Source organism: Kogia breviceps, chromosome 1, assembly GCF_026419965.1.
Source record: "Kogia breviceps isolate mKogBre1 chromosome 1, mKogBre1 haplotype 1, whole genome shotgun sequence".
Lineage (NCBI taxonomy): Eukaryota > Metazoa > Chordata > Mammalia > Artiodactyla > Physeteridae > Kogia > Kogia breviceps.
In genome coordinates this window covers 141103826-141121528 of record NC_081310.1, presented here as the reverse complement: position 1 = coordinate 141121528, position 17703 = coordinate 141103826, and the positions used below count along the sequence as shown (strand labels likewise).

Here is a 17703-nt window from a genome sequence, read left to right as displayed (position 1 = left end):
TGCCACTTTTTATAGTTCTGAGTAGTATGGTGGGACAAAAATGACATTTATTATGACTTTTAATCATCTCTTTAATCCAGGCTTGTTTGAAATAAATTATTAGAATATTTGAGGATAAAAACAGAAGTTCTAAGTTTTGTTAATTTAAGGAAGAAAGAATTCAGAACTTGAGTCACAAGTAAATTATTGCCTACAAGGACTTAATACAAAAATTTATAAACTAGATAGTTAAATGATATTAAGCTCATGATGCTAAAGTAATAGCAAATAAAAGTAGATCAAATTTACTTGGAGATAAAAGCTTTTGGAAAAAGTTATGGAGCATGAAGCTTGCCAGCCCCTTCTTATATTGAACATTCATGAGAATCATTTCCATTATTTAGTAAATCAGATATTGAGAATTTGTAATAAAAGGTACAACCTGAAGTTAGTATAAAAATTACATTTATTAAAATAAACAAAAAACTTCGGGACAGATGAAGCACAAAGCCATCAAGATAATTAATTGCTTTTGAGTGTGATATAGGCTGAATAGAATGAAAAGTAATAATAATTAATTTTTTTCAAATAAAATTATTAGCCTTTTGCATTGTGCATTGAGAAAAACCCTAATCCAAGGGCACTCACTTTTTGAGCCAAATAAGAGTCTATCAATTTCTGAAGCAAATCCCCTCATGGTGCAAGTATAAACTAATGAACATGAGAGTTTATGAGCCTTCCTCCAAGATAATTCTATTAAAATAACTGGGAGGCCTGGAACTCTGAAGAATGTTGGTCGTTTTTCAAATAAAATCACTCACATTTTTGACAATCAAATATTACATGCTAATATTTTTCTGTACAAATCTAACTTATTATTCAGAATCTAAATATTGTTTTTAGATTATAATTCTGCTTTAGATTAAAAAATTATATTGGATACAAACTTGAACTGGATATGTTATACCAAGCTGGTTGTTTCTTCCACAATTATTATTGTAATTAAAGTTCCTTACTATTCTTTGTCTAATGCATTTGCCTGTGAAAAGAAAATTGTTCTAGATTATGAAATACAGTTACCCTTGAATGTTGTCATCTTCTTTGGTCCATTATTCTCAAATGTTAAAATATTACTTCTTCAAGAACTTCAGGGACTTCCCTGGTGGAGCAGTGATTAAGAATCCACCTGCTAATGTAGGGCACATGGGTTCAAGCCCTGGTCCAGCCTTGGATGGGGGAAGATCCCACATGCTGCGGAGTGACTAAGCCCGTGCACCACAACTACTAAGCCCACGTACCACAGCTACTGAAGCCCTCACTCCTAGAGCCCATGCTCTGCAACCGGAGAAGCCACCGCAATGAGAAGCCCGTGCACTGCAATGAAGAGCAGCCCCCGCTCGCCACAATTAGAGAAAGCCGGCCATGCGCAGCAACAAAGACCCAATGCAAACAAAAGTAAATAAATAAATTTATTAAAAAATAAAAACAGAACTTCAGTAAGAAGGAAACAAAATTGGGAGCTTTTTTTTTTTAAACATCTTTATTGGAGTATAATTGCTTTACAATGGTGTGTTAGTTTCTGCTTTACAACAAAGTGAATTAGTTATACATATACATATGTTCCCATATCCATTCCCTCTTGCGTCTCCCTCCCTCTCACCCTCCCTATCCCACCCCTCTAGGTTGTCACAAACCACCGAGCTGATCTACCTGTGCCATGTGGCTGCTTCCCACTAGCTATCCACCTTACGTTTAGTAGTGTATATATGTCCATGCCACTCTCTCACTTCGTCACAGCTTACCCTTCCCCATCCCCATATCCTCAAGTCCATGCTCTAGTAGGTCTGTGTTTTATTCCTGTCCTACCCTTAGGCTCTTCATGACATTTTTTTTTCTTTAGATTCCATATATATATGTTAGCATACTATATTTGTTTTTCTCCTTCTGACTTACTTCACTCTGTATGACAGACTCCAGGTATATCCACCTCACTACAAATAACTCAGTTTCATTTCTTTTTATGGCTGAGTAATATTCCATTGTATATATGTGCCACATCTTCTTTATCCATTCATCTGTTGATGGACACTTAGGTTGCTTCCATGTCCTGCCTATTGTAAATAGAGCTGCAATGAACATTTTGGTACATGACTCTTTTTGAATGATGGTTTTCTCAGGGTATATGCCCAGTAGTGGTATTGCTGGGTCATATGGTAGTTCTATTTGTAGTTTTTTAAGGAACCTCCATACTGTTCTCCATAGTGGCTGTATCAATTTACATTCCCACCAGCAGTGCAAGAGTGTTCCCTTTTCTCCACACCCTCTCCAGCATTTATTGTTTCTAGATTTTTTGATGATGGCCATTCTGACTGGTGTGAGATGATATGTCATTGTAGTTTTGATTTGCATTTCTCTAATGATTAATGATGTTGAGCATTCTTTCATGAGTTTGTTGGCAATCTGTATATCTTCTTTGGAGAAATGTCTATTTAGGTTTTCTGCCCATTTTTGGATTGGGTTGTTTGTTGTTGTTGTTGTTGTTTTGCAGTACGTGAGCCTCTCACTGTTGTGGCCTCTCCCGTTGCAGAGCACAGGCTCTGGACGCGCAGGCCCAGAGGCCACGGCTCACGGGCCCAGCCGCTCCGCGGCATGTGGGATCCTCCCGGACCGGGGCACGAACCCACGTCCCCTGCATTGGCAGGCGGGTTCTCAACCACTGCACCACCAGGGAAGCCCTGTTTGTTTTTTTGTTATTGAGCTGCATGAGCTGCTTGTAAATTTTGGAGATTAATCCTTTGTCAGTTGCTTCATTTGCAACTACTTTCTCCCATTCTGAGGGTTGTCTTTTGGTCTTGTTTATGGTATCCTTTGCTGTGCAAAAGCTTTTGAGTTTCATTAGGTCAAAATTGGGAGCTTTATTCGTGAAACCAAACAGATGCCTGTGTTTAAAAATAAAACGAAAAATATTGGAAAATTTAAATTGTAATCCAAATAATTAACTCTAAGCATTTACATGTGCCTTTATTTTTCTAGTCTATACTAAGAGAAGAGCCAAAGAGAAAGATAGAAATGCAAAAGAAAACAAAGAAAATCTCTGATCTATATATTTTAATTTAACTAGATATTAATATTTAAAACAGCATAGCTTCAGACTCATAAACTTATAGAATCTTCCAGAGGCATTTATGCATTATCATCAATTTTGTGTATGGAGACAATGTGATAATATGATCTGGTATGTCCTAGAAACTTTCCTTTTTTTTCCCAAACTCATTATGACATCTACCCATTTCAATAAATTGAACTATCATCTCAACTGTTTCAATTGCAGTAACATCAAATTCTCATATCAATACATGGTCTATGTTTATAAAATAATTTCTTTTTCTTTTTCCTATTATCCATATCATAATTTATCACACACCTAACATTTTGTTTACTGCACTCACCAGACTTACCAGATCCTGATAAAGACATGGATTAGGAAAAGCATGCAGGAAAAAGAAAAAACACCACTTGACATTAATATACAGAATATGATCCTGACAATCAAGTTGTCATAAAGGCAGAAAACTTCTACTCTTAACATCTGTTTGCATGAGTGTCAATGCTTCAGAAAGACAGGATATTCCATTAAGAACTTTGAGTGGTGGTCATGGAGAGGGGTAGTTAGAGATGAAAATCTGGGAAAATGAAAAAGTTAGTATGCTCCCTGTTTCCAAAGATGTTTCCATGGATGAAGTCTGAGCTGCAGGGAGAGAAAGGGTTAATGAGATAAAGATAGTGGCAGAGGTAGAGATACAAAGAAACAGAGAAAAGAAAGAGAGAGAGGATACACAGAAGACTATGATAATCCATTGTATTTAATAAATACCAAAAAAAGCATTGTTATCCAGAACATATTTAAAAACCCCTCACAAACCATTAAGAAATTGACACATAACTCAGGAGAAATTGTCAATTTTATTTCCAGACACCATGGAAGGAAACCAGTATCAATAAGACTTGGAAAGATTCTCAACCTCACATTTCAGTCAGGAAAATATCAAATAAATTAACAATGAGTTACCATTTCACACCTACAAGGATGTGAAAAGTTAAAACATCACAAACGTTGGTATGGTTACGCAAGGGAAATCCTCATATGTGTGGGTGTAGAAGATGCACATGCCCTTTGACCCAGCACTTCTACTCCTACATATTTATCTTACAGGAACTCATGCAGATATGCACAAGTAAACATGTATACAGATGATTTTTTCTTTTTTTACCATGAAACGAAATAATTTTCCCTTGGCGGGGGACTGACAAACAAATTATATTTTCTTCAAAGTATAGAATACTCTACAGCAGTTAAAATTAACAATTTAGAACTTCATACTTCAAAATGGATAAATCTCAAGAAAATACAACTTTGAATAAAGAAAACCAACTAGCAAATCATACATATAATATGAAAATATATATGTAGATATTGTAAACTCACAGAACAATAGTATACAAATTTAATGGATGCATATGCATGTAGTAAAAGTACAAATACATGCATGGAAACAGGACATACTAACTTCTGATTACGGGTTACCCTCGGAAAGGGTATAGGAGAGAAAGTGAATGGAATGGGTTGGGAGGTGAGGTGTTTTTGTAATATTTTCTTTCTTTAACAAAAAGAAAGTTGAAGAATTCCAATGAGGTGATCTTGACAGCAAGGTTGGTTTTTAATCTCCCAAAAATTCCTCCTGAAAAATAAACAAATCAATTAGGATGGAAAATGAGAAACACATTGAAGGCATCAAAATAAAACTAGAAGGCAAGACATTTCCATAAACTTCAGATTATGAATACAAATGATAAATCACCTACAGCCGTAGAACAAGAACATGATCAAAGTTGGGTGGCAGGAATAGTGAGAAATGAATGGGGACAACCTAGGTACCCCACAAACCCAGGGTTCAAAAAAATTGTCAATAAATATCCACTTCTGAGGAAAGAGAACATTGCATATTCTGGGTAGAAACCTGGAAGCAGATCTGAGAATGACTAGTGAAATGGAAAAGCCCCAGGGTCTGCAATTTGCAAATGAATTTAAACAGTTGCATGCAAGCATAAAAAAATCAAAGTTCTGAGCTAATTTCAATTTATAATTAAATGACCATAAAATTAAGTCACCAGTTAACTTCCATTTATAAGTTAAATGACAGAACAAGGAAGTAAACAGAAAAATCCAGAATGTGAGACCTTCTATAAGACAACTAATTCAACTTCTACAAGTCAGCATCTGGAGGGAAAAGTGGGGAGGGGAGAAACTTCTCTGAATGAAAAGCAACTTAGAGACACAATCAAATTAAAGTGGGGACCTTTTTTAAATCTTAATTCAAACAAACCAATAAACACATTTTGGAGACAATTTGTACATTTGACTTTGGGCTAGGTATGAGATGATACCAAAGAAATATTGTCGATTTTATTGTGAGTGAGAATAATATTCTGATTTTGTTAGAAAATGTCCATAAATTTTAGAGAACCATACTGAATTATGTAGGGATAAAATTTTTCTGTGTGATATTTGCTGTAAAATGCATCAAGAAGGAAAAAGGAAAAGGTGTTTAAAAAAATAAGTCAGTTATACAAAGCCATAGTAATCAAAACAGTGTGGTACTGGCATAAAAACAGGCATATTAAGCTAATGGAATAGAATAGAGGACTCAGAAAGAGACCCTTGTGTATATGGTCAAATGATCTTCAACAAAAGTGGCAAGACCACACAATGGGAGAAAGAACAGTTTTTTCAGCAAATGGTGCTGAGAAAACTGAATATCCACATGCAAAAGAATTAATTTGGACACTTACCTTACATTATTTACCAAAAATTATCTCGAAATGGATTAAAGTCCTAAAAGTAAGACCCGAAACCATAAAACTACTAGAAAAAAACATAGGGCAAAAGTTCCATGACACTGGATTTGGCAATGATTTCTTGGTATGACACCAAGAGCACAGGAGCAAAATTAGACAAATGAAACTATATCAAATTTTAAAACTTCTGTGCTTGAAAGAAATAGCCAACAGAGTGAAAGGCAACCTTCAGATAGGAGAAAATATTTGCAAATCATATATCTGATAAGGAGTTATATCCAGAATGTATAAAAGACTCTAACAACTCAATGACAACAATAACAACAAAATTTAAAAATGGGCAAAAGACTTGAATCGACATTTCTCAAAAAAAGACATACATATGGCTCACAGGTACATGAAAAATGCTTCAGCATAACTAATTATTAGAAAAATGGAAATCAAAACTTCAATAAAATATTACTTCACATCCATTAAGATGACCACTATCACAAAAAATACAAAATATAACAAGGGTTGGTGAGAATGTGGAGATATTAGAAGCCTTGTACACTGTTAATGGGAGCATAAAATGGTGCAGCCACTATGGAAAACAGTGTAGAAGTTCCTCAAAAAAATAAAAATATAATTACCATATGATCCAACAGTCCCACTTCTGCATATGTATTCAAAAGAATTGAAAACACAGTTTCAAAGAAATATTTGCACACCCATGTTCATTGAAGCAGTACTCATAACAACTAAGAAATGGAAGTAACCCACATGTCCATCAGCCAATTAGTATATAAAGAAAATGTGGTAAATACATACGTTGTACTGTTATTCAGGAAGGAAATCCTGTCATGTGCTACAACATGGATGAAACTTCAGGACATCATGCTAAATGAAATAAGCCAGTCATAAAAGATAAATACTGTATGGTTCCACCTACATGTGGTATCTATAATAGACAAATTCATAGAAACAGCAAGTTGAATTGTGGTTTCCAGGGATTGGGGGAAGCAAGAAATGAGAAGTTGTTCAAAGAGCATAGAGTTTCAGTTTTGCAAGATGAAAAACTTCTAGAGATTTGTTGCATAACAGAATGAATATAGTTAACACTACTAAATTGTACACTCAAGAATGGTTAAGATGGGACTTTCCTGGTGGCACAGTGGTTAAGAATCCGCCTGCCAGTGCAGGGGACACGGGTTCAAGCCCTGGTCCAGGAAGATCCCACATGCTGCGGAGCAACTAAACCCATGTGTCACAACTACTGAAACCCACTCTCCACACCTACTGAAGCCTGCATGCCTAGAGCCCATGCTCTGCAATGAGAGAAGCCACCACAATGAGAAGCACGCGCACCACAACGAAGAGCAGCCCCCACTCACTGCAACTGGAGAAAGCCCATGTACAGCAATGAAGACCCAATGCAGCCAAAAATAAATAAATAAATAGATTTATTTTTTTTAAAAAAAGAATGGTTAAGATGGTAAATGTTATGTTGTGTGTTTTTGCCACAATTAAAAAAATAAATAAAAAACAGATTCAGTGAATGTGACAAAATTTTGGTAATTGTTTTATCTTATGATTGGTATTTCTTTTTTCCTTTTTTTTTTTTTTTTTTGGCGGTACGCGGGCCTCTCACTGTTGTGGCCTCTCCCGCTGCGGAGCACAGGCTCCGGACGCGCAGGCTCAGCGGCCATGGCTCACGGGCCCAGCCGCTCCGCGGCATGTGGGATCTTCCCGGACAGGGGCGCGAACCCGTGTCCCTTGCATCGGCAGGCGGACTCTCAACCACTGCGCCACCAGGGAAGCCCATGATTGGTATTTCTTGTACTAGACTCTTTAATTTTGTACCTATATCAAATTTTTAGTACTTTTTTAAGAAAAAAATTGAAATAAATATAGCAAAGTATTAATACTTATTCATTCAGGGCAAGGAGTAATTGGGTGTTTTTGTATGTTTGGAATATTTTATAACTGGAAAAAAGTAATAGATATAGAAAATTGGCAATATTGTACTTTAAGTTTACCCAATCTGAGTCTATGGGTCCCAATTTCAAATTAGTATAAGAAAGAGACTCCTATACTAGATCAATCTATTGTGACCAGTAGACAAGACCACATAGTTCAAACAGGGCTACGTGGGGAAGATGGGGGTCAGATCCAAAGGAGTGATCTGTGCTTTGTAGAAACGCTGAAAATATATATTATAGGTCAGAAGTGCAGGATAGATTTTCACTGTAGATAAGAAAATGAGACACAGATGGGGAATAAGGCCTGGATATATTTGGCTGCCACAATTAAATGTCACTATCTAGTTGTGCCAGTAATATATCCTGAGACGCCTAAGCTAGTTCTTTTTCACTTTGCTGAAAGAGAAAAAAGTGCTTGCAGAATTCCAAGGTATCTGCTGCTATGCCCTGATGGCTGAAGATAATGCATGATTTTTTCTTTGGGAAAGGCTAAAAAGGTGTCAGTTATAGTCATTACCCAGCCAAGATGACTCATGAGCTTTTACACAGTTTTATTATTGAAGACATAAAAGAGCAGAAACTGATAATAACATTAACGTCAAAAGAGAATTGCATTCCCCAAATCAAACAGGTTATAAATAGCTATCAAAAAATAAAAAACAAACAAACAAAAACCCTACCAATTACTGAGGAAATCTGCCCTGTATTTCACACCCACTCTATTGTGTGTTTTTTATGTTTTCTCACAGTTAGAAGTTTCTGAGTATGACCTATTAAAGACATGTTGAAACTTATTATTTATTATTTATTTTGAAATAATTAGAACTTTATAAAAGTTGCAATAATGGAAAATTCACTTCATCCACTTTCTCCCAGTGCTTACATCTTTCATTAACTACAGTACATCAAAACCAGGAAATTTATATTAGTACAATGTTGTATAGAGTTCTATGTTATTTTATTATATGTGTAGATTCCTATAACCACCACTGCAATCAAAATACAGAGTTCTTCCATCACCACAAAATTTACTGATATCAAAATCAAATGTAGAAAACTTGCCTCCCTTTAAGTCTTTTAATTTTCTTTCTTAATTAGTTCCTCTACAAACAGCGAGATTCACATCAGAGAATATTGTACTTTTTGCTTCAACTGTTTAAACAAAATTTAGAACATTTAAGAGAAGGAAACTTTTTGTATTCATCCATAGTTGTTCTTTCTTCCTTCTTATGTTTTACAATTTCTTCTTTAATAATTTCCTTTCTTTTTTAAAATTTTTATTCATTTATTTATTTATTGGCTGTGCTGGGTCTTCGTTGCACGTGCAGGCTTTCTCTAGTTGAGGTGAGGAGGGGCTACTCTTTGTTGCTGTGTGCAGGCTTCTCACTGAGGTGGCTTCTCTTGTTGTGAATCATGGGCTCTAGGTGCATGGGCTTCAGTAGTTGTGGCACGCGGGGTTAGTGCACAGGCTTAGTTGCACAGGCTTAGTTGCTCCACAACATATGGGATCTTTCCGGACCAGGGTTCGAACCCGTGTTCACTGCAATGGTAGGCAGATTCTTAACCACTCTGCCACCAGGGAAGTCCCAATAATTTCCTTTCTTATTCAAAGACTTCCTTTAGCCATTATTTTTGTCTATATTCTGCTGTTGACAAATTCTCTCAGTTTTCATTCATCTGAAAATGTCATTTTCCTCGACATTCCTGAAGAATAAGATACAGAATTTACTTGTGGAGGCAAGATACAGGATTTGGGGTTGATGGTTCTTTTCTTTCAGTACTTGAAAAATGTGGCATTTCTTTCTGGCCTCCATGATGATGAGAAATCCATAATCATCCAAACTGGTGTTTCCCCTGTTAGGTCGTGTCATTTCTCTCTTCTTGCTTTCAAATAGTTTTCTTTGTTTTTAGTTTTCTAAAGTTTTATTTTGATGTGCATTGGCATGGATTTCTTTGGGTTTTTCTTGTTTGGTGTTTATTCAGTTTCTTGAATCTGTTGCTTTGTGGTTTTATTTTTGTTTTTCCATGTTGGTTTTATACCAAATTTGAGAAATTTCTTTGAGTACTTTTCAACCCCACTCTCTTTCTTCTCTTTTTGGGACTCCTATGACTCAAATGTTTTGCTACAGTACTACAGATCCCTGAGATTCTATTCCTTTTATTTTTTTCAATCTATTTTCTCTCTGTTGTTCAGATTAGGTAATTTCTAATATTCTATCTTCAAGTTCACTGATTCTTTTTTCTCTGTCCTCTCTATTCTGCTTTTGAAACATCCACTGAGCTTTTTATTTTCAACTATTTTATTTTTCAGCTTTAAAATTTCAACTTGGCCCTTCTTTATATTTTCCATTTCTTAGCTGATATATTCCACTTTTCATTTGTTTCAAGTGTATTTATAGTTGCTCATTGAGACATTTTTATAATGGCTCCTTTAAAATCCTTGTCACATAATTTCAACATCTGGGTCATATTAGTGTTGACATTTGTTGAATGTCTTTTCTCATTCAAGTTGAGATTTTTCTGGTTCTTAGTATAATGTGTGATTTTTAAAGTTCTATCCTGGACATTTTGGGTGTTATGTTGTGAGACTCTAGATCTTATCTAGATCTTCTGTTTTAGCTGCCCTCCATAACACTATGTCAGTGGGGGAGGCGGATACTGCCAGGTGGGGATAAAGATCCAGGTTCCCCACTTGGTCTCTTTTGAGACCAAGGGCTACATCACTACTGCTGAATAGAGGTAGGATTTCAGGCTCCCCACTAGGCCTCCATGACATTTCCCTGGTTGGGCATGGAAGGGGTGCCACTGCTTCCCACATGACCTTCACATGGTTTTGACCTCCACTGACACTGCAAGAGGGGAACTGTTTTAGTACTGACTGGTAGTGAATGTTCCCCAATCAGCCTCCTATCATACCACCTCATTGCTGCCAGATGGGGACCCCTCAATGGCTTCCAGTGACACTGTGGGGAGAAGCTTGTTACTGCTGAGTGAGGATGAAAGTTCCATCTCCCTACTGGGCTTCTCTGACACCATACTGGCAGTGACTTATTACAGCCTGGCAAGGGTAGAAGTCTAGGCTCCCAACTCAGCTTTTGCTGACAGTGATGGAGCTAGAGCTTCATTTTGTTCTATGATGTATTTCTGCAGTAGAGTAGCTATTGTCTAAAGTTTTTTGTCTTGTCAAGATGTCCCTTTCTTTGTCCTTTGCTAGAGAAGAAGGGCTTTTATGAGAGCTCTTTTTTTTTTTTTTTTGCCAATTCCTACTGGCTTTTTTAGGTTATAGCTTCTAGCATTCAGTGAGGATATATGAAGTCAAAAAAAAAAAAAAGTCAAGGAGCTTGCCACCATGGTCTTTCTCGGGTTCCAAGGTCTGCAGCTGGTCTTCCCTCTTCTCACTGCCTTTCACAGTCTTCTTATGTTTGTTTTATATATAATGTCCAGGACTTTTACCTGTGCTTAGTAGAAGGAAATGCATCTACTTCATCATGGTCTATAATCAGACAACTAGATTTTAGAACTTTATGAAGTTTAACTTTGTTCAGACTTTTTTGCTTAAGCATTAAGCAACTTCTATTAAACTATTAAAACCATTTAATTATAGTAAATATGTGTATGAGTTATAGTGGAAGAACTGCCTCAGCCCAACTCTAACAGCTAATGTAATAAATTCAGTACACAGTGGCTAAGGTCAGCCATCTGGGAAGTCATCTTTCAAAGAACAACATGATTTCCTTTGGAAACCAATAGCAATAAGGCTTAAATGTGGCTCAGATATGTACTAACATAATTAAAGAAAGAAATATGTGAACTGATTATTAATGTGAAACCTGAAAAGGGGAAGTTCTCCAAAGCCAAGTGTAATACTTTTCATTTCAACACCACGTAGTAAGAAAATGCCTTGAGCAGGGAAGTGGATTTTCCAATCCTTTTTCCTTAGACATTCTATCTTTAGACAGAAAAATATAAGCAGTGGGCTAGCATAATTTGACTAACTCCTTCGTTTTGTTCTGATTCCACAAAAACAGGTAACTGCACTTATCTGTTGGACTCCATATCAGCTCCTTATATAGAGAGAATAGCTGAGCAGGAGGTTCAACTTTCTGATACCTGTGGCAACTTTTTCTCATTATAGTCCTTTAACCGGCCTTCTTACCAGTGTCTCGTGAGTTTGATTGGTGTGTCAGTGCCTCATTTCCAGACCTTCAGAGCTGAGGAGCAGAGAATGGAAAGAGGGGCCCAGAGCAACTTACTGCCTTCTTCTGAGACCCAGCTAACCTCCTTAAGCAATATCTCTAAACTCCTCAAATTATTCCAATTGTTACTTATATGCTTTAAAAACAGGTACTTAGAAACAACGCTGCTTTAACATGACCATAAATATTAATACCTAATAGACATTTAACTACAGTGAGTTAAGAACCATAAAGAAAAAAATATTCTTAAAAGTTCATATCCAAAAGAGTAAATGTTTCCTGATGGTAATCTGACAGTCTAATAACAGTCATTCTTCCATTCAACAAATAGTTATAGAGTGTCTTTGGTACTATCCCAGGTGCTTAAGATAGGTCAGGAAAGGCAGCAGACAAGCTCATGTCCTGTGGAACTTACATTCTAGAGAGTGGAGATAAGACAGAAAGAAGACATGTAAGTCATACAGATGTTAGAAAATAACACATGCCACCGAAAAGAAAAAGTAAAGCAGAGTGAATGGGATCAAGAGTGTGGGAGTGGAGGGAAAGGGTGTAATGGAAAACAGGATGGTACAACTGAGGTGGAGATCCTGCACAGATTCAAAGGAGACAAGGATTCTCTGCATGTAACAAGGACATCTGAGGACAAAGCATTGAAAAAGGGAGAGATGGAGAAGATGCTATCAGAGAGGTAATGAGAGTACACATGATGATGTGGAGACTTTGTAAGAACGTTGGGTCTTATACTGACTGACACAAGAAGCCAATGAGGATATTCTTTTATGTAACCTTTTACTCTGATATAATTTCAAACTGACAGCAACAAGAAAAGTAAAAGGAATACCTCTACTCACATTAACCGGTTGTTTATATTTTATTCCACTGGCTTTTATCATTCTCTCTCTCTCTCTCATTAACCCCTCTCTCTTTCTTTCTGTTTCTCTCTCTGTCTCTCCCTTTATGTTTTTTTGTTTTGTTTTGTTTTTTGCGGTATGCGGGCCTCTCACTGCTGTGGCCTCTCCCTTTGCGGAGCACAGGCTCCGGACGCGCAGGCTCAGCGGCCATGGCTCACGGGCCTAGATGCTTCGCGGCATGTGGGATCTTCCCGGACCGGGGCACCAACCCGTGTCCCCTGCATCTGTAGGCGGTCTCTCAACCACTGCGCCACCAGGGAAGCCCTCTCCCTTTAAATAGATATTTTTTTTCTAAACTATTTGACAGTAAATTGGAGAGATTCATGACTGTTTACCACTAAATATTTCAGTGAATATTTTCTAAAAACAAGGGCACTCTCTTATAACCACAGTACAATTAATAAAATCAGGAAAATTGATATTGATAAGCACTGTTATCAATTCCACAGTCCATATTCAAATTTTGTCACTTTTCCCAATAATATCCTTTATAGTTATATTTTGCCCTCTGATACAGCCCTGGAACCATTTCTTCTTTAAGAAATCTAAGTTCTTTTTAATGCAAAATGGTAAATAGAAATCAAGCTCTGGGTATTAGGTGTGCTCATTGCTAATGCTATGTCATAACTTTTAGACAATCTCAGTGAACACATCTAGTATATGTACATGTGTATGTGCACATATACACTATATGCCCATATAATCATTTCTATATTTATCTAGCTAGATAGGTAGATACTAAAAATTATGAGTTTATAGTAATACTTTCCTTTTCAATCCAATACTAATATTCCTTCTTTCCATATTTATAACTCCCCCTATAACTCCCATTACCTTCAATATATCTACTCATTTGTGTAAGTAAATTTAAAAATTGCTAACCCATACCATTTCAAAAAGCAAACCTATTTACTAGAGTTCAATATTTGTTTAAAGTTTTCTTAAAGGTAAATTACATGCAAAGAAATGCATAACTATTGTGTACAATTTGATGATTTTCTGACACATGCATACACTTATGTAACCTGCAACCCCTCCAGTTCTGCTAACCAGTCAGGGAAAAGAAGTCAAGGGTATATGCAAGGAGATGTTTGTAAGGATTGACCAGAGAATTTTAGTGAGGCAAGGAGGGAAGTAAGGACATCGGTGGTGGAGGAGGAAGGGGAGGGACAATGAAAAGGAGATAGAATCTGTAGATTTGAGATTCGTGTGGGGTTGAAAGATAATATGGGACATTTTCTTACAAACTGTCATATCTCTGTGACCGCATACTTACTGACACAATAGATGTTTACTGTCAAAATATGAAAATATATTGAGAGTTTATTTGATTTGGAATAATGCTAAAGGTTTCTTTTCCTTGGGAAATGCTTTCTTTCTTGAGGCCACTTATAGATTGGTGTATGCATTTATAAATTGCTTCTCACATCTGCTAACCTAAATATAAGAGTGAAAAATAAAAGAGAGAACACAAAACTTGTTTTATAGTTGTTATTATTTAGTTTAGATGGCAATTCAGCAACTCTTCTAGATAGATACCTTTCAGCTTTACAGTTTTAATGAAGAAATGCAATCACCTTCTAATGGGAGACTTTCGGTCCTGAAACGCAACTGAAACATTATAAGGTCCTTTTTAACCTTTGTATTCTGAAGCAGTTTTAGTAAGTTACAAAAATCCCTCCAAGAATGTAGTGTGAAATGTAACTATACTTTCTACTGCCTTGCTAAAAGGTTAATGGTGTTAGTTTTTCTATTTTCTAATTTAAAGAGAAAAAAAGAGTTAAGTCAAGATCTCTTTATGAAGCCAATAGATTCAATTCTAAAATTTCCACAAAGGTTATTTTCAGTCTTCAGCTAACAAGAAATGTTTGTTTTGCTGCAACTATAATATAAGCTAAAATATGTACATATTCATAGTCTTTGTTTCATTTATGTAATTTATATCGCCCATATGAAAAAGCCTTCACAAACAATCAATGACCAGAGCTGCTATAAGTAGAAGTAAATGGTCGCTCACAACACACAAATTCAATCCGGAGTTTATTTGTCATAATTTCAGCTGATGTATTGTCTTTATTGTTTTATTAAACAAAATTTTATATTTTCACTACAATATGCTTGGATCAAAGATAGCTATCAAAACCCACAAGTGGGGCAAGAACAGTTGGTATGTTTTCCTAGCTGACTTTGAACTCTATGACCCTAGAAAATTCACTGAATCTCTTTATAGTTCACATTTCAATTGGTAAAATGGGGTGAGAGAGTTTAGGGATTTATATAAATTACAAATTTTCTTTTCTTTTTCCTATTTTATTTTTGGTGCAACATGGTTTTTGCTCACTTCATTGCTCGTTAGTATTACCTCCAGAAAGTCTGTAGAAAAAGAGAACAACAGTGAAATAAATGCATCACTTTTAAACTTGATTTTAAAAATTTACCAGTAATTACAATTGAGATGTAAAATGAAAAGGTTTAAAATATCGCTTTTTCCTAAGAAAAACTTATACTCTAAAGTTTCTTCTCTGCAGGTGTAGTCCTTCTATTATTAGTTAATAGGTTCAAACCTGAATTTTAGCAAAGAAAGGAGTTGGACATAGTGAAAGGGGCTGTGGAGTTAGGAAGACAATGTTTACTAGTGACTTTGGTGATATTTATTTAATCTCTTTGAACCTCAAATTTCTTAACTGTAAACTGGGGGCAACAATATCTATCTTGAAAAGATTTTAATGAGAATTAGAACTAACATGTAAAGTATTTAATATTACTGGTGATAAAGAAGAGACATTAAACATCCTTACCACTATGTCTTAGACTCAGGGAGCCTGTGTCTGATGTCTGACTATCTGAGCAGACTTGGCCAATTTTTGCTTTTTCAACAGTAAGAGAAAAATAATACCTGTTTCAGCTACTTTGTAGTATTAATAACACAAAAAGGTAATGAAATTACATTTATTGATTACAAAATGCTATAGAAATAAATGAAATTAATGTTTACCAAAGTTCTATTGAAGTTTTGAAATTAGTTTGTTTTTCATATTTGAGTAGAAGTGCTTAGGTTGAAACTTTAATAAATTACTAGGTGTCAAAAATACACAGACCGGGACTTCCCTGGTGGCGCAGTGGTTGAGAATCTGCCTGCCAATGCAGGGGACACGGGTTCAAGCCCTGATCCGGGAAGATCCCACATGCCACAGAGCAACTAAGCCCGTGCGCCACAACTACTGAGCCTGCGCTCTAGAGCCCGTGCTCCGCAACGAGAGAAGCCACCGCAGTGGGAAGCCCGTGCACGGCAATGAAGAGTAGGTCCTGCTTGCTGCAACTAGAGAAAGCCCACGTGCAGCAGCAAAGACCAGCGCCGCCAAAAATAAGTAAATAAATAAATTTTTTAAAAAATACACAGACCATCAGTCTTTGTGTTTTTCTGCATTGCTATCTCACGTTGCTGATAAGGGTAACCACCAGAGTTGGCCAGAGGCAGAGCTGAGAACTAGGTGAAGGTTGTCTTTGCTGCCTCTCACTGTCTCTGGTCTGCCCCAAGATGCCCACTGGGTGAGGTACTCCTGTTCTCATGCTGACTTTCATCCTCTTGCTCATAGATTCCTAAATACTTCTTAGTAAAAGCAAAGAAGAAGTTAAATAATTAATTTTGAGAATTTAAAAACTGTATCACAATACAAAATAACACCCTTTTAAAACTTTTTGCAGTATGATCATAAATATGGTTGCTTTTGTGATAAATATTGCAGGGATTTATCTATTTATTCCCATATTCTATTCAGTATCTTTAATGTGCCTAGTCTGCTATATTTTTATTACTTTTGCTTCTTCAGTTTATTTGTCCATGGCTTTACCTGGGTGTTTTAAAATTATTTGACTTTATTTTCAGCAATTTCATGAAGCTTTGCATCTGTTGTCAAATTTGCAGTTGTACTTGGCGTTGTACTTACTTGGTACTATATTTGCACTATATTATCAGATGTTTACAATATCTGGCAATCAGCAAAAAATAGATAAAACACTTTACGTAATGGGAGAAAATAGACTAGTGATTAATTTATGACTGAACGCGTTTGTGTTGTTAAGACTTTTGTATCCCTACACAGCCTGCAACTGCAGGGAATCATAAGAAATATAGAAGACGATTACCCATAACTCTATGAAACCATCACTATTACTATTATTCTCATTTCACACATGAGGAAACTGAGGCTTAGCCATGCTGAAATTGCCAAGATTATCAAGTTAGTTTTATAAGTGGCAGAGTCAGGGATTAAACCCTGGATCTGTGACTTTCAGAGCTCTAATGACATCATAGTAAACCATAAAGAACTTCAATTTGATTATGTGTTTTTAAGAAAAGGCAGAGGAACAGGAAACAAGTTAAGATTAAAAAAAAAACAATCTAGACCATTAATGTTGCATGAATTCAGGAAAGGACACTGATTCATAGACTAAGAGAAGATGGGGAATGTAGAGATTATTTAATAATGTCCTCATTTTCTAGATGAGGAAACTGAAGCCATGGCAGGTACATTGATTGCCCCAAACCACGTAATCTCTTAAAACTACAACCCCTTGCTTTTTCCAAGATAGATTTGTGACTAATTAAAAATAATTTATATCTTAATTGTCAGATCAGAACTTTTTAATAATGTACATCATGAAGTTAACCGAAACTGGAGAACATGAACTTGGTACTACTATAGTGACACAGAGAGGTGGAGAAAAAAATAAGATGATTCACACATTAAACCTGTCTATATGGAGGCTTTAATGTGTATCAGGTACTGTTGGGTCCTG

At 36.1% G+C, this 17703-nt stretch overlaps 1 protein-coding gene and 1 long non-coding RNA gene across 2 annotated transcripts in view; one reads left to right on the top strand and one right to left on the bottom strand.

Moving 5' to 3' along the window:
* The window catches only part of LOC136791997 (uncharacterized), a 136763-nt gene that overhangs the window by 19554 nt on the left and 99506 nt on the right, over positions 1-17703 (top strand). The gene's annotated exons all lie outside the window — the stretch shown is intronic.
* The window catches only part of PTGER3 (prostaglandin E receptor 3), a 197622-nt gene continuing 183843 nt past the window's right edge, over positions 3925-17703 (bottom strand). The window contains exon 3 of the mRNA XM_059054654.2: positions 3925-4718. Within this exon, the coding sequence (XP_058910637.1) occupies positions 4698-4718 (21 nt within the window). The 3' untranslated portion in view covers positions 3925-4697. The remainder of the gene's footprint in view (positions 4719-17703) is intronic.